This window comes from Leptodactylus fuscus, chromosome 6 (assembly GCF_031893055.1).
Source record: "Leptodactylus fuscus isolate aLepFus1 chromosome 6, aLepFus1.hap2, whole genome shotgun sequence".
Taxonomy (NCBI): Eukaryota; Metazoa; Chordata; class Amphibia; order Anura; family Leptodactylidae; genus Leptodactylus; species Leptodactylus fuscus.
In genome coordinates, this window is record NC_134270.1 from 132,501,135 (window position 1) to 132,529,036 (window position 27,902).

The window sequence follows — 27,902 nt, forward strand, 5'->3', positions numbered from 1 at the left end:
GCCATAAGAAGTAATATGCAGAGGGCAATAAGGGGTCGGTAACCATACACTCACCATCAGAGCTCCAGCTGTCATGTCGGCCAGTGTGCTTCATAGGAGTACTCCCGCCAACATCACATGGGGCTGAAAGTGAGCTTTGCCCAAGACCATGCTGCATTTCTATGCATTTCCCATACAGCTGAGGCGACAATGAGTAGTGCATTGGTTTGTAGGAAAAAGCGGAGCAGTAGCCGGACAAGCAGGCTCTCTGGTAGAAATCCAGCACCTTCTTCCTGAAAATAGAAAGAACAAAAAATGGCAGAAATAAACGGGTGCAGGAAATAAACAACTGGGAATTTCCAACTGTATAGAAAAATAATAGCTGTGACCAGAGAACACCTTAAAGGCATATTCTGGTTATAATAAGCTATGTCCTAGCCAAAAGATAGTTATTGTTAGGTTGTTGGGGTTGCTAGGACCCCCCACAGACCACCAGAATGAATGAAGGTGCCATGGTTATCACCCTGGGTGCAAGGTCCCGGCTAGAAGAAGTTGACTGGAGTGGTGGATGAGCATGTGCACTGTTAATTCCTCCTACACATGGGCGTGCAGCTCCATGTAACAGGGGACCCTGTTCTAGCGATCTGACTGCTGAGCCCCCACTGATCCAGCGGATAACTCATAACTTACTAGAACTGGATCATCCCTTTAACCATTGGTTATAATTCCACCGACAATGGAGCATCTCACTAGACACTGTTACTGGCCAGTCAGGGATCACCATCTGCATTAAGGATACCCAATTCATAATGTAATGCAAAGTTGTTAATTTAGTAAGATTTCCAAGAGGAATAACAGAGGTACGGCACAATGCACAGTTCTATAAGCTATAGAATCAGTAAGACAGCTCAGCCAGAAAGACTAGCTTGGAGTATTGTTCAGCAATATGTTAAGTTTATTTCTGGAAATAGGTTAATGTTATGTAGAGATATTATGTAGCATACCTGTCAGACCCAGAGAGAGGGTAAATATCAGCTCCGTCCCAGAAATCTGTACATGCTTCAAGGATAAGGTCAGCTGTTCCATGGGACAGCATCTGCTCTGTGTCTGAGAGTTATAAGAACAAGACATTAAGGCGGTATACAAGGTATGGTACATGTAGAGATACATGTAATAGCTGGAGAAGCGCATGTGACATGGCAAGTATGACAACAAAGAGAAAGATACATACTAGTAGTAACATCGCTGACAAAAAGGCAGATCATGTGACTAAGGGGTGGTCTGCGTTTGGCACCAGTTGGAAGCTTGGAAAGTATAGCCTCCTTCCCAGGCTCCTCACTTGGGAGGTGATAGAGGGCAACGTGATTTTGCAGCTTGAACAAGTCCTTAGCCCCTGGGGTGAAACCTAAACACGGATTGGAGAGAGGTAGTTACCAATGGAAGTGTTGAAAAGGTCTACAATAAGGAGTTCATGAAATAAAAGTCTGAAAGCAAGGCTCATTCCACAGATCTAACTCTCAGTTGCCCAACCACTATTTTTTCCCCAACAACCCCATAAACATCCACACTTGACTTAGGCCTGCAAGTGTTCTCTGAGTAAGTTACCACGTGTCGCTAGCTGGGACTTACCTTCCTCAGAACCAGAGGATCGGACATGTAGAAATCCAAAATGCCCAATTCTTTAGACATCAGCAATCTAGGGACAACTGGGAGACTCCCATACCCATCAGATGGTCCGTCCCACCGTAATCAATGGGTTTCATCAATATATGGGTGGGGCTCACCAATCTAAGAATAGGGGTTGCGATCCCCCCCAGTTAAACACAGTAACATTCACACATGCACGCTGCTGCTCCATTCAAGAGACTAACAGAGACAGATGTACTGATCTTCCCTTTGGCAGTCCCATTGAAATGAATGAAGCAGCAGTGTGCATCAAGGATCATTAAGTTACTCAGGACCCAAATTGTGGTAATCGCTGAGGGTCCGAGCTGCTGGCCCACAAGCAATTTAGCAGTTATTTCTTTATAGATAGACAAGTAGAATAACTTAATAAAATGCTCACTTAAAGGGAACCTGTCAGGTCATTTGGAACCCCTAAACCACCAATCAGGGTTTAGGGTTCCAATCCTCTGTATCATAGGCCTGGTGTCTCTCAGCAGACAATGGGCATCTCCAAGTTTGTATTCCTAAGGATACCGATTGTATGATATACAACAAGGCAAATAAGTATCAAGCAAATATACCATTGTTTAAGCCATACCTATAAGTCTTGAAAAGTCACAAAGTCCCCAAGGAATGTGTCCAGGAAGCACGGAGCTGTGGGTTTCTTGAAGAGCAATATGGCGCAGATGGTCGGAGAAGCGGCAGAGTGTAGTGGTCACCCCAGGATTACACAGGTTCAGTAACACATTAAGTCCAAGAGGTTTTAAGGAACTCAGATGGAGCTGCCAGTTAGACTCATCGAACTGGATGCTCTGAGGGTTTTGTTGATCTTGTGACAGGCGAAGCATTTCTAAGTGACAGTCACAGACATAGTCGTCCACCTCGCTGCTTAGCTGTAAAAAACAAAAAAAAACAAAACATGAATATGGCAAATCCATAAAAAAACTGATCACTAAACTAAAGATACTATCAAAGAGACTGAGAGCTCACAAACAGCGGGGCTCATCAACTCCATTCCAGTACTTCCAAAACGTCAGGTTTTGATTAAAAAAAAATCTTAATAATTCATTTTAAAATATTCTTCAAAAACAAATAATTTCTCTGTCATTTCTCCTGAATATGAATGAACTCGGCGTTTTGTTTCCTTTGGTCAATAGAATGTGCCAATACAAACAAACACTGCCTGATCAGGGATCATAGTGTCAGATTATGTAAGAACAGGACCTTTGGACAAGGGCGATGTTAATACACAGGTTTTTTTTAAAGGTTTAAATATTTCCAGGAGGAACAAATGAGGACCAACACAAAGCACAGTTTTAGAAACAATGCTCCAGAATTTGTATTCAATTGTTACGATTAGAGATGAGCGAGTAGTATTCGATCAAATACCTCCCGGCCATAGGTATTCGTGTAAGCGGCCGAACACCGAGGGGTTAAGCACATTGAATATAGGATGCGTTTAACCCCTTGGTGTTCAGCCGCTTACACGAATACCTATGGCCGGGAGGTATTCGATCGAATAGTACTCGCTCATCTCTAGTTATGATCTGTCACGATCCATTAGTATCTGTTTCTTTCCCCATCGATTTATAACGCATCAGTCAGACTTTTATTTTAAATTTTTTGTTGTTTAAACAATTAATACAAGTGTGAACAGAGACTTACTCTTTTTCAAATTCTGAACTAAGCACATAGGTGGCCACAAGTACAGATGGATAAATGCTTGCTCTGAGGTTGCCATATTATCCTGAACAGTGTGACCACAGTAGTACAAAAAGAAAGACTGAGCACATGCCATATAGTCACGGATACGTATACTGTACATACCTGACCACCAGTGTCCTGGCTGAAGCTGACATTAGACCCTGATGCATGTTTGTTCCGAGTATGGGGTTTTCTTTGTGTGTCGGGTCTGGTGGGATCATTCTGACGCTCGCTGCTATCCTGCTCATTCACCAGCTGTAGGTTATTGGTTTCCGCTAACAGCGCTACCAACTCTTGAGGCTGTGGAGAAATGACAAAGGACCACCATTATAGAAGGGACATGCTTCTGGCGGGAACAACAGCCGTACACAAAAGTAAAAGCAACAAAACCTAAGCATCACCTCATCCTCCATGTCCGTCTGGCAGTAGGAACGTAGCGATAACTGATCTGTCATATCGTCATGTCTATCAGTGGCCTGATCTACTCTTCCACTAAAAAACAGAACCGTTTCTGGACTGGGGTTCGGCCAGGAAAGGACTCCTTGCTTATCCACACAGCAAATAACCTTAAAAAAACAGAACATACCAGGGTAAACAGCTTTATATGTAGAACATGTCAAATACTGTATGTAAGAAAAAGACCACACATGTAAGACATAGTGATGAAGCTAAGCTAGTACACCTCGGCTTCACTGCACATGCTCGGTGAGGTGTCCAGACTTACGGGAGGTGCACGCAGACGGGGAGACATCAGTATCATGTTACAGTAAGTATTCAATTAAGGAAGCCATCAATTAATGAATATAAAACCAGATAGCTTAGTATACACTGGTTAGTATACACACATGGCATTATTAGGGCATTATGTGTACTTGTACACTAGAAATAGAATGTCACAAAATACATTACATAACAACAGAGCAGTAAAACACAGAAAAGACAAGCCAAAAAGCTTTTGCTTTATTAAAGGAGATGTCCGGGCATACTTTCTCATCTGATTTGACATCAGGCATGGACAGATGCAAAACTACACAGGGCAGACAAGTTGTCCATTGTCCAATTCCCAGAAAGTAGTGTGCATAGGTCCCAATAACTAGAAAAGGATTAGTGCAGGAAACTCAGACACATTTATTCCAGTCCAAGTGTCAGATCTGGTGCAGAGAATGCCTGGACAACCCCATTAAGCCACACAGCAATGCTCTGGTCTCCATGTTACGTCTCTCAAACATCAGAAAACATTCAGAAGAAGTAAATATATGATTGACAAGTGTGCTGGTCTTATCCATGCCATACAAAAAGAATGTGAACCGGAGCCTATAACAACTTGGGAACGTTACTCACCGTGACAGATCCCAGGCCATGCAACAAACTAGAAGTATATGCCAGAGTTTCACATTTCCCTCTTACAACTTGCAAGAAGTGGGAACACACAGAACGCAGCATTTCCTATTGAAAAAAAATCTTATCAATTAAAAAAATACAGCAAAGACAGAAAAAACATTAAAAAAACAAAACAAAAAGTGAAGCTGATGTTTAATAAGTAAGCCAATTCTCTAGATGCGAACCTGTGTTGATGCAACTTCTGTATAACTACTTAAAGTATCCTCTGAGAATTTCGCCAGCTGGGAAAAAGAACAGAGACAAGAAAACTTTAGCGTGAATTAAAGCAATAGGAATTAAAAAAAAAATATATATATATATATATATATATATATATATAATTACATCCCCATTACAGAATATGGTGGCAAAATTCCACCAGTTTATGGGGCAGGAATATTCTTTTAACTCATTAATTTGCAAGCTTTTAAAATATTTTACCCAACTTCTTGACCGAGGATAAAGGATACCTACCAGGGAAGTAGGGAACTTTCGGCTCATTTGGGCCAGCACACGAGCTTCACATAATGCCGTCACCAAAATCCACATAACAGGAAAAAGAAGAGGAAGAACTGGCAGCACTGCATTCACCTGTAAACCGAGATGACATGATCACTATTCTGGGTCCAAAAGCGGATGCGACCTTTCAATATGATCCAGCCATACAAGTGAAATAATGCAGCAATGTGTATGGGGGCAACCTGACAGTCCCCCGATGTCAGCAGTCAGAGAATACCAGGATTGGGAATGCTTGTAGCATTAACAGACTTTGTGAAAAGGTGGGAGATGAGTGCTCACCCTATGACTATAAACGCCACGCTTGGCTAATCCAAACATGCAAGGTAACAAGGGAGTGTAAAGAGGGGAGGGAAGCAGCAATTTATCAGTATAGGCCAAACTCCATGACTGAAGTATGATCAATCCCAATGACAAGAACCAAAAGAAACCACATATTAGCCCCAATTTAAGTGGCTGCCAACCATCAAGAAAAATTAACAGGATTTGCATCCTATAGTATATCTGTTATGAAACCGCAAGATACACAAACCCTACTGTAACCCATGAAGGGTTAAAGTGTTTGCAAAGTGACTGGAAGGCAGCACAATGGAATTTAGGGGTGGCATATTGCCTTGGCATACCGGATGAGCCGGACAGCTGTGTGGTGCAGTGGGAAGGGAAACTGTATCCATCGCTGGACAACCCAGACACAGGACCATACAATTCATTGCAAAGAAACTCCCAAATCGAATATAGAATATCCCATATCACTCAAAAGCTAAGGAGTGCTTAGTATGTGGGCAATAGGATTTATACCATTTCATACAGTGGAGACATCTAGCTGTGGGGGCATCGTAACAAAAGGAGAATTTTCCAATCTATACCCGTCAATGATATACCCATACAGTTGCATATACACACACGACTTTCCATGAGTACAGTATAACAACAACATAGTACCAAACACTGCTAGACCAAATACCTGAAGTTGAAGCAACGCATAGGAAGCAGGGGGTATGCCAGGGGCAAGGAAGATGAACCTCAGGGCATTAGTGATGAGGAAGGCAGTCTGTTGGTTTATAAAGATAAATATATAAATATATAAATATATATATATATATATATATATATATATATATATATACACACAAAAGTCCGAGATATATGTTGTTAATGGCAGTGCCATATATACCAGAGATAAAAAAAAGAAGTCTACAAAAAACATGACAAGCTCTAGCAACATCATACATTAAACTAGGTAAAGTGAGTGCCATGCTTACTCACCATAATGATAGGGACAGCATGGATCAGTATTACAGACTGAACAGTGAACCTTTCATGGTCTAGAGCAGTCACGGGGCGAGACAGAGCTTGGTCCAGCCAGCTCCTGAAAGAGAGAGGCCATGTCATAGGTCATAGGAGTAGAATGCAATTGCAGATCTGTTTAGATACATATTCTTTTCCCCTAGAGATTTTTATCTGCCCTTTTTAATATGATCATCTTTTTTTTGGAGAATCCCTCCTTATTAAAGGGATCTGTGCAGGAAGTGTTCAATCCCACTATGGCCCAACCACAGGACAAAAGGAGAACGATATAATTTAGATTGATCCAAGTGACTTCAATGCTAATGGTTCTATCAGTCATAAGCAGCAGTGTTTGGGGGGCTTACAAGGTGAAATCAGGAAAACTTACTGGGCCCTTGAGGCACTTGCCACCTAAACTGCATGCTGCAAAAAAAATAAAGATGCTAGGAAGGTAACCAAGGGCATGTGTGTTTAGAAGTATCCTTCCAAAAACTGTGGGTAGTTCGGTATAGCAAAATCTTCTAACACACTCAATTAAATACCAGGAGGGAAGCTACTGTTGCACCTTTTAAATGTGGACCCTGAACAAGGTACCTCCCTCAGAAGAAAGTACTTAAATGCAGGAATTAATTGGGTTTTTCGCATTTCAGGAAGTTATCACCTATCCACAGCACTAGGAATAAGTTGCAGATTGGTGAGGGTTCAACTGCTGGGACCCCAGTGATCACAAAAATATGGTTTTGTTCCCAGTTCGGAGTGAAGCATTGTCCATAGGTGCACTCTGCTCCATTCATTTCAATGAGACAGCTGGAAATAGCTGAGCGCCGTACTACAGCTATCTCTGGCAGTTCCACTGAAATTAATGGAGCAGGGGCACACCTGTATGACCATTGGTCCATTCCGAATGGTCAGCAAAACACCCCCATTCTCTTCAACGCTGCGGGTCCAAGAAGTCGGTCTCCCACCATTCTCTAATTTGTACCCCATCACGGGGATAGGGAATAAATTACTGGGATGGAAAAAAATCTTCGAAAGAGACAACTATTAGAGATGTACTAACCCTATATCGGAAAGATATCTCAGACATCTAAAATATCTGCTGAACAAACAGACCAATCTTCATAGAAAATTCATTCCAGTAATAACAAATTATCATCTATTTATTGGACAGGTGATAACTGTTAGATCAGCGGCGGTCTGGCAATTAGATGCTAGGTCCTGTGTTCTTCTTTCCCATGAATAACAAGACTATGACTAGGAGGTATTCAATAGAGCAATGGTCGCGCATATTCACTGCCGCTCCATTCAGTCCAAAGCGCATTGATGGGAATAGCAAAATACAGTTATCAACCTCAGTGTCCCAGACTCTGAAGGAAGAGGCAGTGCACATGCTTATTTGCAACTCAATCTTGCGCTAAACTCTTACTTAAAAAGGACAGAAATTCGATGGCTAGTTGGATGGTAAAGCACCACCCGTGTCTTCACCTGACATTGTCCATCACAGGGGTTTTCAAGACACGAAACAGATGATGTTGCTGAGGATACTGTGGTACTTTCTTGCCCTCAGCTTGAGGAGATGGTGGAGGAGAGAAGGGAGGGAAAAGATCTCCTGGTTCCAGGAGTATATGTTCATCATCCTGCAAGCAATGAAAGCGACACGGAGCATAACAATTACAGAATTATCTACAATAAGCACTCACAAAAACATCTCTAGCATGAGCTATAGAATTGGTTATTCTCCAGTCACTTGATAAAGTTTAAACTTCGCACTGTAGGTTTATCTACACTGAACATCCATAGTTAAAGATAACTTTTCTCAAGCCTTTAGGACACTACCAAACGGGTAAGGGTTTACAAAGCTACGCAATGTGTAACATGAATTTACAAAATAGCATGTGCTATATGACAATGCGCAGTGACCAGGTCAATAAAAGGGCACAAATGACACACAGATTCGCATCTGTGAGTCATCCATTGTTTTCATTGCCCATACTATGAAAATGAATTGACAAAACTGCAAGGATGGACAGGTGTAGGACCTGCTTCATATTTTGTGGCTCTTCAATTCGGCCCAAACACACAACAGCAAAAACTACAGGTGTGTGCATGGAGCAAATGAAATGTAAGAGACCTTACTTTTATCCGAAATTGCAGATAAAATGCATGGTCATGTGCCTGAGGCCTAACCTTTGAAAAGTCATGGTGGTGACGACTTATAAACCCTGCACTTGTGCAGTGCAGCAAGGTGCCACTCCCTAATAAAGGTGTCAGAATACACTTTTTACTGTGCCCTAGGAGCACAAAGCAAAGGAGCATCCTTAAGATATAAGCCGGATGTCAGTCAAACCTGGAAAGGTGTATTCAGACCCCAAACTGCGTGACTCTTCAGGATGGCACTGCCTCTATGACACTTCAAGAGTAACTGTCCCATATGATATAATGACATGACATGGTAACAGTTTATGGGCCAAAAAACTCATGACGCATTCCCTTCAAAGACATACTGTAAACTTTTCTCCTATGTTGCTGGGTATACACAAACAGCTACTCATGATAATATTCTTTCATTCTTTGTTTCAGATTGCAGAAAAGCAGTAGGGGAGCCAAATGTCTTACAGTAGGTTCTACAGTTTAGTAGAGTGAACTAAGTGGTTTCCATAAGGTCAGAGGTTAAGCAAAGAGTGCAGCTCACCGTGCTACACTGTAACAGCAGTTCACCTCTATGGGAAGTATGGTATGGAAATGGCGTAATAAAGCCTTGTTTAACTGTTTCCACCTCTCTCAGGGATGCAGAGACAGGGCTATTCCTTTAAAAAGGGAGGAATTTATTTTGAGTATTTATAAATTAACTAGGACATATAGTAATTTTTCATACGCATATCTTTACCTACTTACCTTCATGCCTCGGAGAGATGCGAATGACTCCTGCCCCGGCCTCAGAGCAATGACATCTCCATCCACCAGCAGACTAACGGGGAGATTCACCAGTCGTCCATCTCTATACACCCAGTGAAGAGACCACGATGGTGCTGATGGCATGTACAGGTCAGGATACACAGCATCTTCCCAGATTAGCTCCGGTCCATTTTTCAGCACATCTTCAGGTAGTGAGAGTAAAGACGTGACGTATTAGGGGACATACATTATTTTATTTCCATCCATTACTAGCTGTATTTTTATACTACAGAATAGTACAAAACATATGACACAGACCAGGATAGGACCTACTCTATAGTCATCCATGTTATTGGAACACAATGGATCAGAAACCCCATAAAGGTGAGTGCACCTACATCAGAAGCACGCTCTGTAATGTGCTTGGACCTTAGCCTATACCACCATTTAGTTGGCTTACTTTGAGGCAGAATTTTACAGCACACTTTTGGCACATTTAAATGGGGTATGCCACAAAACATTTTCATATTCTATCCACAGTATAGGGGATCAATGGGGTATGACTGCTGAGACCCACACCGATCTCAAGAACAGGGGATGAATTTTTCCCACTGAGCATTCAGCTTGACCTTAGCCAGGCTCATTGTAGGAGTGTCACTTCTTGGACGGATGAAACAGGATTAGATGCAAAACCCGACACAGCCCATGGCCAAGACTGGCACTTTTTATGGGAAGAAAAAAAAAGGAAACAAAAAGGATGATAAGAAGGAGTAGCCTCTTTAGGAAGAGCATTTTCAACCTGATGGAAAGCATCCTTGGGTTATAGTCAAGCTACTGACACAGCAAGTACAAACTGGGCTCATGTAAGGACATGAACAGAACTCATGTGTAGCTACTGAATCAAGTAGAATCACACGCGTTTTACTAATACATGTACATGAGAACGTGTGCCAGCTATTGTTCCCAGCTATTAACCGAAAACTGACATGGAGTGGGCTGAAAAACACATCCCTTCAGGGCGCTGCTTAGAACACATTCAGCTAAAAAATGAACCGATGGAAGACAGAACCAAGTGTTCTGTACCCCTGGGAAATCTAAGGGTACAGTCACTGTGGAAAAACAACTAACGTTTAAGGATATATCACCAATGGATTTTTAGAGTTAAATCATTCAGCGCTTAAAAGGGGATCATCCAACTTTACTGAAAATCCATGTTAAAACTTATACAAACAAAACAGACAGGGGTGTGTGCTGCAGTCTATGTGTTTCAGATACAACGCCCATTGATCTGGTTTAACAATATGCGGTAAAAAATTCTGCATCGTTAAGAGTTCAGGCAGTTCCAGGATAACAGCTTCAGCACCTGTAGGTGGGCACAGAGTTTGTGCCAATGTGGCTCCAGGTCCCTGTGTATTAGTAGAAATCCCAGGAGCGTGCCAAGCCCTCTCTTGACATAGACATAAGTTAAGGGAATACACAACAGCAATAGGAAAGGGAAGCAACTGTGCATGTTATGTGGCCAAACTACAAGGTAAACCACTGCCCTTCTGAGCAATGTGAAACATGGCGGAAAGCGAGATGTGTAGATTGCAAGGAGGTGTAAAATTATTATATGTATAATATATGCAATTTGTAATATTTATTATAGCATTCTCTTTAAAGGAGTTTTCAAAGATCCCATATTGATGGCCTATCCCAAGAAATATCAAATTCATGAGCACAGTGTCATTCCTCTGTTATACCTCCTAGAAACTGAATAACAGGAGAATAGCACTGAGGAAAGATTCTCCAGATTGGTTATTTAATGGGAAATACAAAGATTTACAAAAACAGGCATGTCGAGAAAAGCGTCAGGTTCTCTTTAAGGCCGGGGTCCCGCGGGCCAGAATCGTTGCGTTTTACAGTACTTGCAAAGTGGATGGGATTCATGTGAATCCAATGCCCACTTTGTGGTAAAAACCGCAGCATGAACACGCTGCGATTTCCAAAACCAGTGCAGTTTTGGAAATTGCAGCAAGTCAATTATATCTACTTAAACACTAATGGCTTTCCTGTAGATATAATTGTAACAGAAGGTCCACGGAGGAAAACTCTGTAAACTTTGTGGGAAGAACTGCGATGCGTTCCTGCTGCAGTTTTTCCTGTAGCGCTTTAGCACTTCGTATCGTCCAGTGGGGCCTTAGCATAAAGATTTACTCAAGCTTAAAAAGGTGTTGTTTGGCTACACCAGACAACTTTTATACTGAAGACCTATCCACAAGATAGGTCTGATACCTGGACCCCACACAGATCAGCTATTCTGGCAGTCTCCAAAAGTTACAGCAGTGTACAGAGAGCGAGTGCAGGCCCTGTTATTCAAGTAATAGGAGAGGCACTGTAGCTCCCTGGAAGCTATAAAGTGGATGGGTCTGCAGAGTCTTTGTCTGAGTGCCCTCACATAGGACATCAGTAGGAAAAATGCTTTTGGGGACAAGACAACCCCTTTAGGTAAGTTATTCCACTTTCTAACATACAATATCCCAATTTACTATGTCCTATGTCTTCACAATGAAAAGGCTTCTTTTACATACAAACATTTAGATGGGCCATATCTCTGAGGATATAGATTGTAATCCTACAATATGTCATCAGTGTGAGTGAAATGTGATCCCCACTGATCCCGAGAATGAAGGGGGTGCAGAGATCACTGGCTGGAGCGATGATATTCTGTCCATACTGACGTCACCGCTGCAGCAGCTATTTCCTGGAAAACCCCCAGCGTTAGCACAGGTCCCATTTGTGGCCATAAAAATCAATTCAGTAGCACGATATTAACCGAAGAAAACACGGCTGGAGACATGAGAAATGATTTACCATCAATCTGGGTAATGATTCTCCGCAATCTCCCTTCCACTTCTCTTTCCTTTAGCTGCTCGTAACGTCTCATTAAAAACAAGTCAAGAAGAAGCAACAGCAGCAAGGCGCACGCATTACCCACCTCCGACCCCTGGCTAGAAGAAAGAGGCACATGTTAGAATCAGACACAGGAAGAATAAAGAAATACTCAACTAATAGTATCACAGAGTCAAGGCGTCAGAGCTGTGAGCTGACCTATTCCTGGGTGATTGACATCCCCCTTAGAAACTAACCACAACAGGCAAGGGGGATGTCAACAGGCCTGCGTATAGTGCTGACTCTGTAACACCACCCTGGCGACTCCAGGTATGCTGTTAGAACACAGTACCAGTTGTACCCATAGAGACATTGCTGCAATGTTCCTGGCTCAAAGTATCTATACATATATAGCGGAGGGGTGGGGGGTGCAATCATGTGTTGGTATGGAGCTGACAACATAAGCATGGCACATCAAGTTATAGTTGACTTTTACACCAGTGAGAAAATATTTACTATATATATATATATATATATATATATATATATATATATATATATATATATATTATATGACATTTCTTTTTTCTTTAAGCGTTCCTCCAATTATAAAACAAGCCTTCATAAATGAATAGTATAGGGGAATATAAGAAACGTAATATATCTTATTAGTGATATCTCCTTCCTTCTCCACTTATCTGGCTCTCTTCTTCCTCTTTCACCAGTATCTGTACCCAGCTTCACACAAAGAAATCTACAGAGAGGAGAGGGGGGAAGAGAAGGCTGATGCCAGCTAGTAAGTGATATATTGTATCATTCTGTATACGGGTAGAATATTATCTTATTAGATATAATAGTCAAATCGGCTTAGTTACATGGTATAGCAGAGCCTAGCAGCTGCAGCATGTGCTTTCTCCATAGACTTCTATAGACCTCTAAGCAGCTTAGTTTGCTATAAGGGCAACAAAGCATTTCTCTTTAATAAGAGTTATGACAGGGTTTATTATATTTGTGCGTAATATTCACTTTTGATAAATGGAGGTACGCTTTAAAGTAACATTCTTGGAAACCTCTGAATGCCCTTTTAATATGCACTTACAATTTATTCCTGCAGCATTTTTCTGACATTTTTGAGAAGGCTTAAATGCCATGTGCTCTCAGAGACATATCTGTAGGTTACTATCTAACCATTGCCACCATTCAGGCACTTCACATGGTGTTTTACTGTAGATTGACACAGTAGTAAAGCTAGCAGAGGTAAACTGCATTAAAACCCAGGAGGCACGTGGCTCAGTGGTTAGCAGCCTTGCAGCGCTGGAGTCCTGGGTTCAAATCCAACCAAGGACATCTGCAAGGGGTTTGTATGTTCTCCATTCCAAAAGACATACTGCTAGGGAAAAAAAAATAAAACCTACAAACCCCAGCAACATACTAAAAAAACAACTGCATTTTGTAAATATAACCTTAGGGGGAGATATAAACACCTCTTTTGAGCTGAATTAGCCACCACATGCACAGCGGCATCCTGCAACAAGCCAAAACTGGTATATGCTGAGGAATTGAGTTTTCAACGTATACGCTATCCGTAGGGTGTGTGAATAGGTGGGGGAGGAGTCTGACCAAAGGGCCAATTTAATCTATATGAATGGAGCAGCATGTCAAGCACGTGCACTGCCGCTCAGGTCTTCCCTATAGGATTAATAAAGAGAAGCCAAATACATCTTCAGCAGTCCTATAGAGATGAATGGAATGACAGCCAGAATGTTCAACTTGCTGTTCTATTTATAAAGAGGACACCCCACTCTTTTGATCAGTGGTAGTCAGAATGCCAAACCCAAAGCCAACACCCCTCTTATTTATTTAGTAAATACACAACATATAGCATGTGTATGGTGTCTGTATTTCCAATAGTTGCAAGTATAGCTAGGTTTATGCATTGAAGTCCAACCGATTGGGGGCATAACATACACTACCAATAGTGTTAAGCATAACTGGACACATTGAGGCACCCTGCATCCATCTCCTTGGAAGAAACACAGAGCTCAGCACCTGCCAATCAAAACTTCACAACATGTGACTAGGACGTGTCAAAAGGATTTTTTTAAAATAAACAATAGGTACCCTTTAAGCTGTAAGGACATGCAAGTATGAACAGCAGCATATAAGGAAAGATATGAAGCCGTGCCAAGCTCACCTCCCATCTGGCTGGCTGCCATAACAGCATAAGAGTAGCAGTGTTGCGATTAACATCAGCGCAGCCCCAGGCCAATGAAAGCACGACGAGCGGTTACCATGATAGAGGAAGCTCCGTCTCCAGTCCTGCAGAGAGAAAACCTACTTAGAAAACATGACCTTGAGCTTGTAATAGATATGAGGCACTTCAAAGGGCAAAAGATGTAAAACCAGCAAGCAAGTCATATAGGGTGAAGGCAAACCAGAGAAACAGAACAAAAAATACTAAAGAAAAGATTTATGAACATAGATCCAAATATACATAATGGAAACAATTTGCTGGGTTCACGTTCAGTACCCTTGGACCAGTAAACACCCCATCATACAGCACCCCTAATCTGTGATTTCTGATGTGATCTGCTCCTACTCCTGTGCTGAGTAGGTTACATGTGAGCGGCTAAAGTCAGGTCACTCACATTTTACAACTGAAAGGGAGAACCATTGTGGCAGGGCAACACGTGGGAATGGAAAGACAAGTTGTTGGTAGATAGCTGTGGCTGGCTAGTTTGGTTATTCTAGCTGGAAATAGGGCACAGACATATAGAAACATTTCTATATAACAAGTTATCAGGTGTAAACAATGTAAAGAAATTACTTAAAATAATTCTTACCTCCAACTCCCTAGTGCCTGCTCTATCCTTAAAGGGGTAATCTGGTTTATTAAAATATTGATCATATAAACAGGATTCCTCAATATAAAAAAGTTACTAATATATCTTATGTTCAAATTCTGCATCTTTTATCTGATTTATATTCTGGTCCTATGAACACATCTGTGACGTTTTGTTTGCAAGCTCAGTACACCTTACTGCGAGCATGGAGGCCTGCAAATGAAACGTCACAGCACCACGTGACCTGTTGGAAGCCACTCACTCTGTCTCTACTTCATCCTCACCTATTTCAGCACACTGGGACCTACGCCTATACTGCCTTTATGATGTTGGTGGGTGCAACTGCAATGACAGCAGAGGGGGCAGAGCTAGAAGCAATATGTGTACTCTGCCTCTCTGAGCTCAGTCCCAATGTGTTGGAATAAGCAAGGGGATGGGTGATTAGAGGTAGAGAGTGGGTGATTTCCAACAAGTCAGTTGGCACTTTGATGGTTCGTTCGCCGACCTCAGTGCTTGAAAGGAGGGGTATTGAGCTTGCAAACGAAACAACACATATGTAGTCATATGAACTATATGTAAACCAGGTAAACTGCATTGAATTTTAACATAACATATATCAGTACTTATTTTTTTTACAGTGAAGAATCCTGTTATATGAACAATATGTTTAAACAACATAAACGTTTAACCGTGAGTCAATAAAAAATGCTAGTCTACGTCCTTATCACCACCAAACTACTGCAACTTCCTTCTCGGCAATCTCCAATCTTATCCCCTCTTAACTTCACTAGCCAGTTAGAATATAATCACAGATTCCTTTAATGGCTACCCTTTACCCAGCAAATTTACTTTAAAGCACTAACAGTGACATATATGCCCATTCACAACCTACCCCCTCCATACATCTTTGACCTAATCTAGCAATACCTCCCCTACACAATGTCCAATTGATTGTTAGTGCGCATTTTGCCAATGCAGATGAATTGGTCAGGGGCCCCGATCAGGATGGTCCATCCCAATCAGGCCCCTGACCAATGTATCTGCATATCTCCCGCACACCGGTTGGCTATATGCACGTACCGCTGAAATCTGTCAGTGCGACACTGAAAGCGGTCCGCGCGATCACGACCTGCAGAGTGTGACCTCTACCCTACGTCACCAGCTACGTGTGCCCTACTGTGCACCATAAAATACTGTGTGTTTGGGGAGGGGGACGACTACTGTGGTGCATATAATACTGTGTGGGATACTGTGGGGGGGGGTCTACTGTGGTGTATATAGTACTGTGTAGGGAGCCCTACTGTAGAGCATATAATACTGTGTGGAAGCCCTACTGTGGAGCATATAATACTGTGTGAGGGCCCAAAGCAGAGCATTTAATACAGCATGGGGGCTACTTTGAAGCATATAATACTGAAAGGGGGGTATGAAACTGGGGGCAGAGATGATGGGGGAACATTAAATTGGGGACAGATAAAGAAAGAACAAGAAACTGGGGACAGATGGAGGGGGGACATGAAATTGGGGGTAGAGATGGAGGGGGAACATGAAAAAGGTGGCAGAGATGGAGGGGGACATTAAACTGTGGGCAGATATGGAGGGGGGACATGAAACTGGGGGCAGAGATGGAGGAGGACATTAAAAGGGGGGGCAGATGAAAGGGGGCACTTCAACTGGGGGATGAGATTAAGAGGGACATTAAATTGTGGACAATTAGAGGGGGACATTAAACAATAGGGGTCACTGGAGAAGGACATTAAACCGTGGGAGTATGTGGAGGGGGGCCTGTCCGCCTCGAGTTGCCCCAGTTTAATGTCTCCCTCCAGCTAACCCTACACTTTAATGTCCTGCAGTGATGGAAGCCAATAGCCTGGGGAACATTAAAGGGGTTGTGCAAGATAACTTTTTTTTTTTTTTTTGATACCCAGCCCTTGGACCGATCAGCTGTTCAGAGCTACACATTTTGTGTACAGCATCAGTGCTATACACAAAACAGGACAAGATGCAGAAAGCTCTGTCCACTGTATATCAGCCGGCACCTTCACTGCATCTCAGAACTTATTGAAGTCATTGGGAGCTGAGCTGCAGTGAAGGCGCCAGGCGACTAAACAGCGGATGGAGCTTTCTGCTTCCAGGCCTGCGTTGTGTACATAACAGGGGCCAGAAGTGGCTCCATACAGCTGATGGGGCAATGTGTCAGACCCCTACTGATCAGGCATTTATGGCCTATCCTGAGCAAAAGCCGTAAAAAAGATTAAACTTGGACAACTCCTTTAATATGCCTAGCACAGTTTAATGTCCCCCCTCACAGAATGCCAGCCCCCATCACTGCTCCCACACACTATAATGGCCTCATCACTGTTCTCCTTACAAGTATGGGGGAACCAGTGAAGTGGCCTCAAAAAATTTGGCCCAGACATCCCCTTTAAAAAGGTTCTCCATAAACTGGAGCGATAACTGTGGTGGCCAGGGAGGTGTTAAAAAAAAAAAAAAGTATACTCACCCATCCCCCCCCCCGTTGTCCCCTGCCTGTGTCTGTTCGGTCTCATGGGGCGCCTCATTTCATGAAATCCTGTACCTAATTGGTCTTTACAGTCACAGGAGATGCAGGACTCCCAGCAAGGAGGCGTCAGCACAAGACTGAATGGACACTGGCAGTGGACAACAGTGTGCCGGGGACAGATGAGTACACTTTTTTATATATTTGTTTTTTTATTTTACACCTCATGCCCACCACTTCTGTTGCTCCTCTGTAGATCAGCTTTTCCAGGATAGAGCAGCCACAGGTAATGACAACAATTCTAGGAGCCACGCTGTTCACTTGCCATCCAGGGTGTAGCAGTAGGTTTAGTGCGTTGTTGCGCATGGTATAACGGGTGAGAAGGATGGCTCACAACATGTTATTACCTTTAGCTGCCCTGTTTCGGTACCGCTGGTCTGCAGGGGTCCTGATGGTGGGCCCCTAGAAACAATTCTATTGGTGGGCCCTAGACATCCCAGTCTGACACTGCCAGTGCATCCTTTATATTGCGGAATTTGCTATCCGAAAAATCTAAATCTTTTAATGGCACTTAAAAACCCACCTTTTCAGGAAGCCTACGACAAACCGCAATCCTACTGCCACTATGCTACCATATGAGCAGCCTCAACCTCCACCTATTGTCTATTGTCATAGATTGTAAGCTCTTGCGAGCAGGGCCCTCAGTCCCATTGTGTGAAATGACGTTCTTTGTAATGTATCTTTCTGTTTGTATTTGAACCCTACAAATTGTACAGCGCTGCGGAATATGTTGGCGCTATATAAATAAAATTTATTATTATTATTGTCCCCATCCACCTTTCCTTGCCGACTGTAAGCCTTTGTGGGCAGGGTTCTTTCTCCCATTGTTCCAGTTACGTGTTTATTGTATATGTGTAAACTATGTAAGTAAAAACTCTATTCATATGTACAGCAACATGGATTAATGATGACTAAAAATAATGTCGCCTAAGGGTCAGGATCACACAACTTGGATAACCTGTCTTCACGTATAGCCAATACTCTGTCGTATTTTTCTACGCTGTATTAAAGACCCTTCCCGTCCGATAGTTTTATGTTAATAAAGACCAAAGCAGGCGGGACAAACAGTTCTGTACATGATATACTTTTTGATTATTGTGACCCCTGCAATGGAACTAGAACTTCATCCTGTTGTGTCAATGACGGCACATAGCTTGGAGATATAAATATAAATATATATATATATCATATATATATGGTATGTTGATGCAGAAAGTCAGAGTGCAAAATCCGGTAACAAGGGACCATTTTTTAGTTGCCGTAATCACTTGTTTCTAGCTTTTGCATATATACTGTACATAAACACATAAATGTACTTGTTATTCAAAGGTAAATGCTCAAATACTACCATAAAATGGCAGATGCTACTCCCTTATTTTGCCTACATATAATACATTACCTACATTCTGTGTGCCTAAAATACCGTCAGTCTACCACACTTTCATATAATGCCTACGCAACACAATGTTCACAAAGTATTTATATATATTAGTCCATATAAAAACACCATGATGTACCCAAATAATACTGCCATTCAATGTCCAACATTCCGGGTGGTTTAAAGGTTTATGGAGAATATTTAACACAGAAGCATGCAGGAAATTCTGTACGGACTTTGTTTACAAGCTTTTGTCCACAGGGACTGGTGTGCGTTTTCTATCCATAGGGATGACTCTATGAAAAAATAAACTCATCTGCGAATGTAATCTGAGACCCCATTGAGGTCTGCATGTGCCATCATGTACCCTTTAGAGGAAGCTATTTAAATGCTTTCCCCATGCATACCACCCCATGTAATCTCACCCTCCAAAACACTGTCCTGCTCTGCTGGTGATCGCTCAAAGCACATGACAGTTGTTCCTGTAAGCGTGACAGAGCCTGGTGTGTGGAGAGCCCCAGACATGGATGATGACCATCCTGAAAAGAAAAGAAAATGATCGAATCGTGAAAGCAAAATATAAAACCAACATAAAACTACAAGAAAAAGATTCATCGTCTACCTGGATCTTCTCATTTGGCTCCATAGGGCATAACTTCGGAGGGCACTCATGTAAAGGCTTCTTGGCTGCCAATGCCACCGTTCCTAAACGTAAGACATATAGTAGTTACAGTCTCAGAATCCATTTACATAACAAACAAGAACACAAATGCCTCTGTATAATCCTGGATTTGCTGATGCTAAGCAACAAGAATAATGAGAAGCTATTAGCACCACCGAGACAGGCAGCCTTCAGGGATGACACTGCATCACAATAGCTACTGGAGTCTCCCCGGAGTATGGTAGGGGGTTATCAAAGCTGAGGGTAACACCAGAGTGCCAGTCCTCCGTCCCCAATGACAGAAATTATACAAAAAGAACAGTCAAAAAGTCAGAGCGATGTAGATGCTGATCTAGTTCATACAAGATCCATAGGCATGTACAGAATATACTAAGGGGCCTTTCACATGTAAGAACTTACACCGATTTAGCGGGGACACCAATCTCTGCAGGACACTGAAAAAATAAGTGTTGTGCTTAATCTTGCCACAGATGATTCAGCTTTGGGGTTCGCTCCTCAGGCCTAATCATAGGCAAAAAGAGTAATGGCATGCTGCCATGTGAACAGCGTCTAACTGGTTTGATCCCTAAAACTTCCCTTAATCCTGACAATGACGGCTGCAAAGTATAGGGGGACAATCACACAGGGTGAAAAATGCAAATTCAGGGAGACAAAACCGGCTTTCTGGTGCCATCTATTGGATTGCTACATTACATTTATTACAGGGCGAGTTGAGACACTAAACCCCTGGTCAATCAAGGGTCTGTGGGTGGTTTAGTGTCCCAAATTGCTCTGATAGATTCCCTAAGGGGCCTTGAAACACTTACTAGTTAATGTTGGCGCTATTCTACAGCACTTTGCAGACATTGTCAGTCACTGTCCTATATAGAGCTCACAATCTAAATTTACTATTAGTATTTCTTTGAATTGTGAGAGGACGCCCACACAAACATATGGAGAACATACAAACTCCTTGCAGAGATTGTCCTTGGTCAGAATCAAACCTAGGACTCCTTTAGCTGTACTGCAATATTACAAAGCAAAAGCCAAGAAGAAGTGATAAAACTTAGAAACCCAGGGAGACCAATGAAGCTTTGCAAAAATACAGGCAAGGTACCAAAATATTAATAAGTGGCCCAAAACACCAACATCAGCCAGTAGATGAGAGTTTTCACAAGGGACCAGTCTATGCCCTGGTAGCCAGAGTGTCCCAATGGTCAGGAGGTCCTGCAGACAAGAAGCTAACACAGTGTCCTACCTTCAAGGACAGGAAACCGCACCGAAGGCCAAGTGCTGGTCCAAAAGATTTATGGAGTTGCCTGTCCTCGGAGGCGGATCTTCTTTTCTCTGTGGGTACTGTCACGGGAGAGTGGGAAAAGACACCTTAAACTCTGCACCGTATGTGAATTTTAACACGTGCATGAAATTTATTAAAATATGATAGACCTCGCATGTCACTGGTACTCAGTTGTCCACCCTCAGGCTCCCTTGGCATTTATGCCAGTGCCTCTTTTCCAGAAGTCCTGTGGCCCAAGACTTGAGGGACTGGTGACATCACTTACATACGTCACCAGGTCCCTACCAGCTACCACCCATTAATCTCAATGGTCACATGGGGCACAATACAGCCAGCAACAAGGCCTCAATACAAGCCTGAGCAGACAACGGAGAAAGGAGAGCTGGACCAATCCTTGACAACCACTTGAAAGGTTTATTCACAGAACAAGGACAACTTCAGTCTACTAAGTGATCTGTGAAAAAGGTTTAAGAAATGAAATGCTCTTTTGTATTCTACAACCGATCAGACGCACAAACTGTCATGGGAATAAATCCAAAGATTTTAATGAGGCAGTGTGTTATCCATGAAAAAGACGGATAGTACATGGCTGTGAAAGCCTGTCTTGTGAATATGTTCTTAACTGCGATTGCTTCATACCCTATAGTAATATCATATTAATCACAGATCACTAGGTGTATAGTCTGTATTTTGTGTTTTCATATAATTTCTTTCTTCCCCAAGCTAGGCTCTGTACACACTGAACATGTTGTGTGTATACACCAGGAAAGCTTCAGGCATGTATGCCAAAAGCAACTGCAATACTGATAGCAGTGCTAGCGGTGTACCATATGGAGACCAAAATACAGAGCCACAATGACACTGGCCAGGCCAGGAGCTATGGAATGTAGCGCCACCCAGTGCATATGCCTATCTATAGCACCCAAAGTGGCACAAGTGACCAATATGACCAGTAATGACAAAAGGGCAAGGGCACTGCATGGCAAGATATAACCTTTATACTGTGCATGGGTCATTGTGCAACATACTTACAAACGTAATACACACACACCCGTGTGTGTGTGTGTGTATATATATATATATATATATATATATATATATATACTAGAGGGAGGACCCGGCTTCGCACGGGTATATTACATTTTATGTTTGTGTAGTGGCCCCATAAGAATTGTCCAATTTTGCACTGGTGTATTTTGTATGCTGTTTGTGTGTATGTCCATAAGCGTCATGCGATTATGTGTATCTCATTTTGGATGTCAGTGAAAAACCTGTGATCAGTTGTTATGGATACCTGGAGTAAAGCTGTATCTAATCCTTCCCCGTGTAGTACTGTGTTTAGATGCAAGTATCCAATCCTTGTTGGTACTGTGTGCAGATGCACATATCTAATCCTCCCCGTGTGGTATTGTGTGAAGAGGCGCGTATCTAATCCTCCAGTAAGTGAAACTGTGTGCAGACGCGCATATCTAATGACTCTGGCGTGCGGTACCGTGTGCAGATGCGCGTATCTAATACTCTGGCATGTGGTACTGTGTGCAGATGCACGTATCTAAACCTCCCCTGTGGTATTGTGTGAAAAGGCGCGTATCTAATCCTACGGCATGTGGAACTGTGTGTAGACGTGGGTATCTAATCCTACGGCATGTGGTACTGTGTGCAGACGTGCGTATCTAATCCTACGGAATTTGGTACTGTGTGCAGACACGCTTATCTTATCCTCTGGCGTGTGGTACTGTGTGCAGACACACGTATTTAATCCTCTCCCGTGTGGTACTGTGTGAAGAGGCGCGTATCTAATCCTACGGCGTGTGGAACTGTGTGTAGACGTATATCTAATCCTACGGCATGCGGTACTGTGTGTAGACGCGCGTATCTAATCCTACGGCATGTGGTACTGTGTGTAGACGCGTGTATCTAATCCTAAGGCATGTGGTACTGTGTGTAGACGCACGTATCTAATCCTACGGCATGTGGTACTGTGTGCAGACGCGTGTATCTAATCCTATGGCGTGTACAACTGTGTGAAGACACGTGTATCTAATCCTCCCCTGTGTGGCATTGTGTGAAGAGGCACGTATCTAATCCTACGGCATGTGGAACTGTGTGTAGAGGCGTGTATCCAATTACCCGGCATGTGGTACTGTGTGCGCATATCTAATCCTATGGCATGTAAACTGTGTGTAGACGCGCGTATCTAATCCTCCCCCGTGTGGTACTGTGTGTAAACACGCGTATCTAATCCTCCCCTGTGTGATACTGTGTGCTGAGACGCGTATCTAATTCTCTGGCTTGTGGTACTGTGTGCAGAGACACGTAGCTAATCCTCCAAAGTGTGGTATTGTGTGAAGAGGCGCGTATCTAATCCTCTGGCGTGTGGAACTATGATTAGATGCGCGTATCTAATCCTACTGCATATGGTACTGTCTGCAGACGCGTGTATCTAATCCTATGGCGTGTACAACTGTGTGCAGACGCGCGTATCTAATCCTCTGGAATGTGGAGCTGTGTGTAGACGCGTGTATCTAATCCTATGGCATGTGGTACTCTGTGCAGACGCGTGTATCTAATCCTATGGCGTGTACAAATGTGTGCAGACGCACGTATCTAATGCTCTGGAGTGTGGAACTGTGTGTAGACGCCTGTATCTAATCCTTCGGCATGTGGAACCGTGTGCAGACGCGTGTATCAAATCCTTCAGTGTGTGGAACTGTGTGCAGAAATGCGTATTTAATCCTCTGGTGTGTGGGACTGTGTGGAGACCCGTGTATCTAATCCTCTGGTGTGTGATACTGTGTGCTGATCTGTGTATCTAATCCTCTGGAGTGTGGAACTGTGTGTAGACGCCTGTATCTAATGCTTCGGCATGTGGAACCGTGTGCAGGCGCACGTATCTAATCCTATGGCATGTGGTACTGTGTGCAGAAGTGCGTATTTAATCCTCTGGTGTGTGGGACTGTGTGCAGACCCGTGTATCTAATCCTATGGCGTGTACAACTATGTGAAGACACGTGTATCTAATCCTCCCCTGTATGGTATTGTGTGAAGAGGCGCGTATCTAATCCTACGGCGTGTGGAACTGTGTGTAGACGCGCGTATCCAATCCCCCGGCATGTGGTACTGTGTGCAGATGCGCGTATCTAATCCTGTGGCATGTGGTACTGTGTGTAGACGCGCGTATCTAATCCTCCCCCGTGTGGTACTGTGTGCAGACGTGCATATCTAATCCTTTGGCGTGTGGAGCTATGTGTAGACGCGCGTATCTAATCCTACTGCATGTGGTACTGTGTGCAGACGTGTGTATCTAATCCTATGGCATGTACAACTGTGTGCAGATGCGTGTATCTAATCCTCTGGAATGTGGAACTGTGTGCAGACGCGCATATCTAATCCTCTGGAATGTGGAACTGTGTGCAGACGCGTGTATCTAATCCTATGGCGTGTACAAATGTGTGCAGACGCACGTATCTAATCCTCTGGAGTGTGGAACTGTGTGTAGACGCCTGTATCTAATCCTTTGGCATGTGAAACCGTGTGCAAATGCACATATCAAATCCTTCAGTGTGTGGAACTGTGTGCAGAAATGCGTATTTAATCCTCTGGTGTGTGGGACTGTGTGCAGACCCGTGTATCTAATCCTCTGGCATGTGATACTGTGTGCTGATCTGTGTATCTAATCCTCTGATGCGAGTATCTCAGTTTGGATATCAGTGTTGTATTGTGCATGTGGAGTGACCGTGTGTATTGCAGTTGGAATATGAGTGAAAGACTTGCAGGTTTGTATTGGCTAAGGGGGGGGGGGGGGGGGCACTGTATTTGGAATGCTGTATCTCAGCAACGGTACGTCCGAGCGAGTTGGAGTCTCGTCTTAAACCTTCCCGGATACCAGAAGTATCTCTGTACCAAATTTGGTGAAGATCGGTCCAGTCGTTTGGTTCGCATTAGAGTACAGACAGACAGACGGACAGACAGACAGACAGACAGACAGACAGACAGACAGACAGACAGACAGACAGACAAGAATTCATTTTTATAAGATAGGGATATATATATATATATATATATATATATATATATATATATATATAATTTTTATTTATTTTTATTTTTTTTTTAAGGCTCCATTCACACTGGCATTTTAGACATCCTAGCTTTATTAGTCAAACCCAGTCCTCCGCACCATTCTTGATGTCGGAAATAGCAGACTGATCTTAGATGCAGCCCTTTAAATGGGATCCATTAGGAGTACCTGGGATCCTATGTAAACAACCTATGGTACTGGTCAAGGCTCAGTGATCTCACGGGCAATCTCATAGTATGCACATGTCACATGACTGATCCCTTACCCCCGGACGTTTATTACACTACATGGCCACCATTATGTTCCATTTTGCATGCATTTAATACTAGGTGCCCACAGTAACAGAGAAGATGTGCTAGTAACAGACACCATTACACTCAGGCTATGGCTTCACAGACTTGCAATGTCTGTAAATACTGACAATAACAGGAACAGCCGAGTACTCACCAGTCCGGTCACCCGTCTATCACCAGCCTCTCCCGGGTTCCAGCTTAGCCACAAGCCGCCATGTTTCTGTCATCACTTGCCGCGTACTGTAAAACAGTCACAATTTTCACTAGTTGTCCTCAATTCGCGCAGCCATTTTGCGGAAGAATCATATTTAACAAAACCGTGTTTGGTCTCCAAGAAAATGGCGGCTCCCGTGATCTTTATCTTACCATAACTGAAGACACTGTTACTCCTTCGTGTAGTAGTAAGTGTATGCACTCTATCAATGAAACGTCGACAGAGGAAAGTTCGCAGTGAAGTCTGTTTGTCCTGTAGGGGGCAGTGTCTGCTTGTTTATAGGGGAGCCCTGGCTGCGGAGAATGCTGCAGTGGTGGTCACGGACAATTGCTCTATGTTATTTACTGACTTGAGTCCTGGCTTGTGACCTTTGTAGTGTTTTATGGTGGTGTTTGTACTTTACATAGTTATGTGGGTGTCATTCAGAGACAAGCTCCTGGGCCCCAAAGCAGAATCTATAAGGAGGCACCTCCCTACCTATTCCATGTACAATAGTGTTATGTCACAGTGTCCTAAAGTGCTGCAGAATATGTTGGCGCTATATAAATAAAAAGGATTGCGAGCAGGGCCCTCAGCCCCATTGTGTGAAATGACGTTCTTTGTTATGTATCTGTCTGTACTTGAACCCTACAAATTGTACAGTGCTGCGGAATATGTTGGCGCTATAGAAATAAAATTTATTATTATTATTATTTGGGGCCCCCTCAGGTCCAGGGTGCATTAGCGACTGCTACCACTGCATCCCCTATAGCTGTCCCCTTTCAGTAGTGTATCATGTGTGACATAAGAAATGTGAATGTAATACTGCCGTGTGACGTCCGCCCATTAATCACTGTCCTGTGAATGTAGCTGAGAAAGTGACCAGCACAGCCCGAGCCCCCTCCATCTGTGGCCGTTCCCATTGAATCTAATGTAAACAACATGGCTAAAGCTTTCTTCTGTCATGTTTATTTACTTTTGTAACAGAAGAAAAGAAAAAACATGATGGAAGAAAGCATCTGTCATGTTTTATATCATTAGTATTATTTATTTATATAGCACCATTAATTCCATGATGCTGTACATTATTATATTAATTCCATGGCGCTGCACATTATTAGCTCAATTCCATGGTGATGTGCATTATTGGATTAATTCCATGGTGCTGTACATTATTATATTAATTCCATGGCACTGTACATTATTAGATTAAGTCCATGGTGCTGTACATTATTATATTAATTCCATGGCACTGTACATTATTAGATTAAGTCCACGGTGCTGTACATTATTGTGTTAATTCCATGGTGCTGTACATTTTTATATTATAATTCCGTGGTGCTTTACATTTGCAGGTTTACATATGGTACACAAAATATACAAAAAAATATAATGCAAACAATGACCGATTGACACAGTGGGGTAGAGGGCCCTGCCCACAAGGTCTTACAATCTATGAGGGAAGGGGGGTAGAGACAGAAGGGGAGGGGGAGACTGTTCAGATGGTGATGTGGTGACAGTAGTGTTATTGGAGGTTGTAGGCCTTCCTGAATAGGGGAGTCTTCAGGGCCTTCTTGAAGTCTGTGATTGTGGGGGTCAGTCTTATGTGTCTTGGTAAGGAGTTCCAGAGTATGGGGGATGCACGAGAGAAATCTTGGAGACTGTTTTGTGAAGAACAGAGCGGAGTAGGAGGTCTTTGGAGGATCTGAGGTTACGTGTGGGCAGGTAGCGGGAGATTAGGTCAGAGATATATGGAAGGGACAGGTTGTGGATGGCTTTGTATGTTAGTGCTAGTAATAGAGATAAGCGAGTACTATTCAAAACTCCCGTTTCGAATAGCACGCTCCCATAGGAATGAATGGATGCAGAGGTTAAGCGGCCGGACGCCGGCAAAGTCTGCGTGCCGGCCGCTTCCATTCATTCCTATGGGTGCATGCTATTCGAAACGGGAGTTTCAAATAGTACTTGCTCATCTCTAGTTAGTAACTTGAATTCTATTGTCTGTGCAATAGGTAGCCAGTGAAGGGATTTTACAGAGGGGAGCGGATGATAAAGAACGGGGGGAAGAGGTGTATTATGCAAGCTGCACAATTTAAGATGAACTGGAGGGGGGGGGGGGGGCAAAGTATTCGCTGGAAGGCCATGGGAAGGGTGTTACAGTAATCTAAGTGGGAGATTATGAGGACATGGACTAGCATCTTTGCAGTTTCTGGGTTGAGGAAGGAGCAGATTTGATCGTTGTTCTTGAGTTGGAGGCGGCAGGAGGTCTTGAGGTTTTGAACTTGCGACTTGAAGGCTA

The 27,902-nt window shown here is 43.0% G+C and overlaps 1 protein-coding gene across 3 annotated transcripts in view; it reads right to left on the bottom strand.

Annotated features, from left to right (window-relative positions):
• The window catches only part of TMEM94 (transmembrane protein 94), a 35,919-nt gene extending 10,276 nt beyond the window's left edge, over positions 1-25,643 (bottom strand). For 2 of the 3 annotated variants that reach the window (XM_075277245.1, XM_075277243.1), the window contains exons 1-19: positions 25,565-25,641; positions 20,998-21,095; positions 19,701-19,783; positions 19,504-19,617; positions 14,492-14,616; positions 12,280-12,416; positions 9,427-9,629; positions 8,017-8,168; positions 6,511-6,613; positions 6,209-6,295; positions 5,203-5,319; positions 4,914-4,970; positions 4,690-4,794; positions 3,750-3,914; positions 3,472-3,648; positions 2,243-2,537; positions 1,211-1,384; positions 984-1,086; positions 55-272 (exon numbers count right to left, since the gene is read on the bottom strand). In XM_075277245.1, the coding sequence (XP_075133346.1) occupies positions 55-272; positions 984-1,086; positions 1,211-1,384; positions 2,243-2,537; positions 3,472-3,648; positions 3,750-3,914; positions 4,690-4,794; positions 4,914-4,970; positions 5,203-5,319; positions 6,209-6,295; positions 6,511-6,613; positions 8,017-8,168; positions 9,427-9,629; positions 12,280-12,416; positions 14,492-14,616; positions 19,504-19,617; positions 19,701-19,724 (2,356 nt within the window). In that variant the 5' untranslated portion in view covers positions 19,725-19,783; positions 20,998-21,095; positions 25,565-25,641. Of the gene's footprint in view, positions 1-54; positions 273-983; positions 1,087-1,210; positions 1,385-2,242; positions 2,538-3,471; positions 3,649-3,749; positions 3,915-4,689; positions 4,795-4,913; positions 4,971-5,202; positions 5,320-6,208; positions 6,296-6,510; positions 6,614-8,016; positions 8,169-9,426; positions 9,630-12,279; positions 12,417-14,491; positions 14,617-19,503; positions 19,618-19,700; positions 19,784-20,997; positions 21,096-25,564 lie in introns of all 3 variants that reach the window. The other variant, XM_075277244.1, reaches the window with a different exon arrangement.
• Between the last annotated feature and the right edge of the window lie 2,259 nt (positions 25,644-27,902).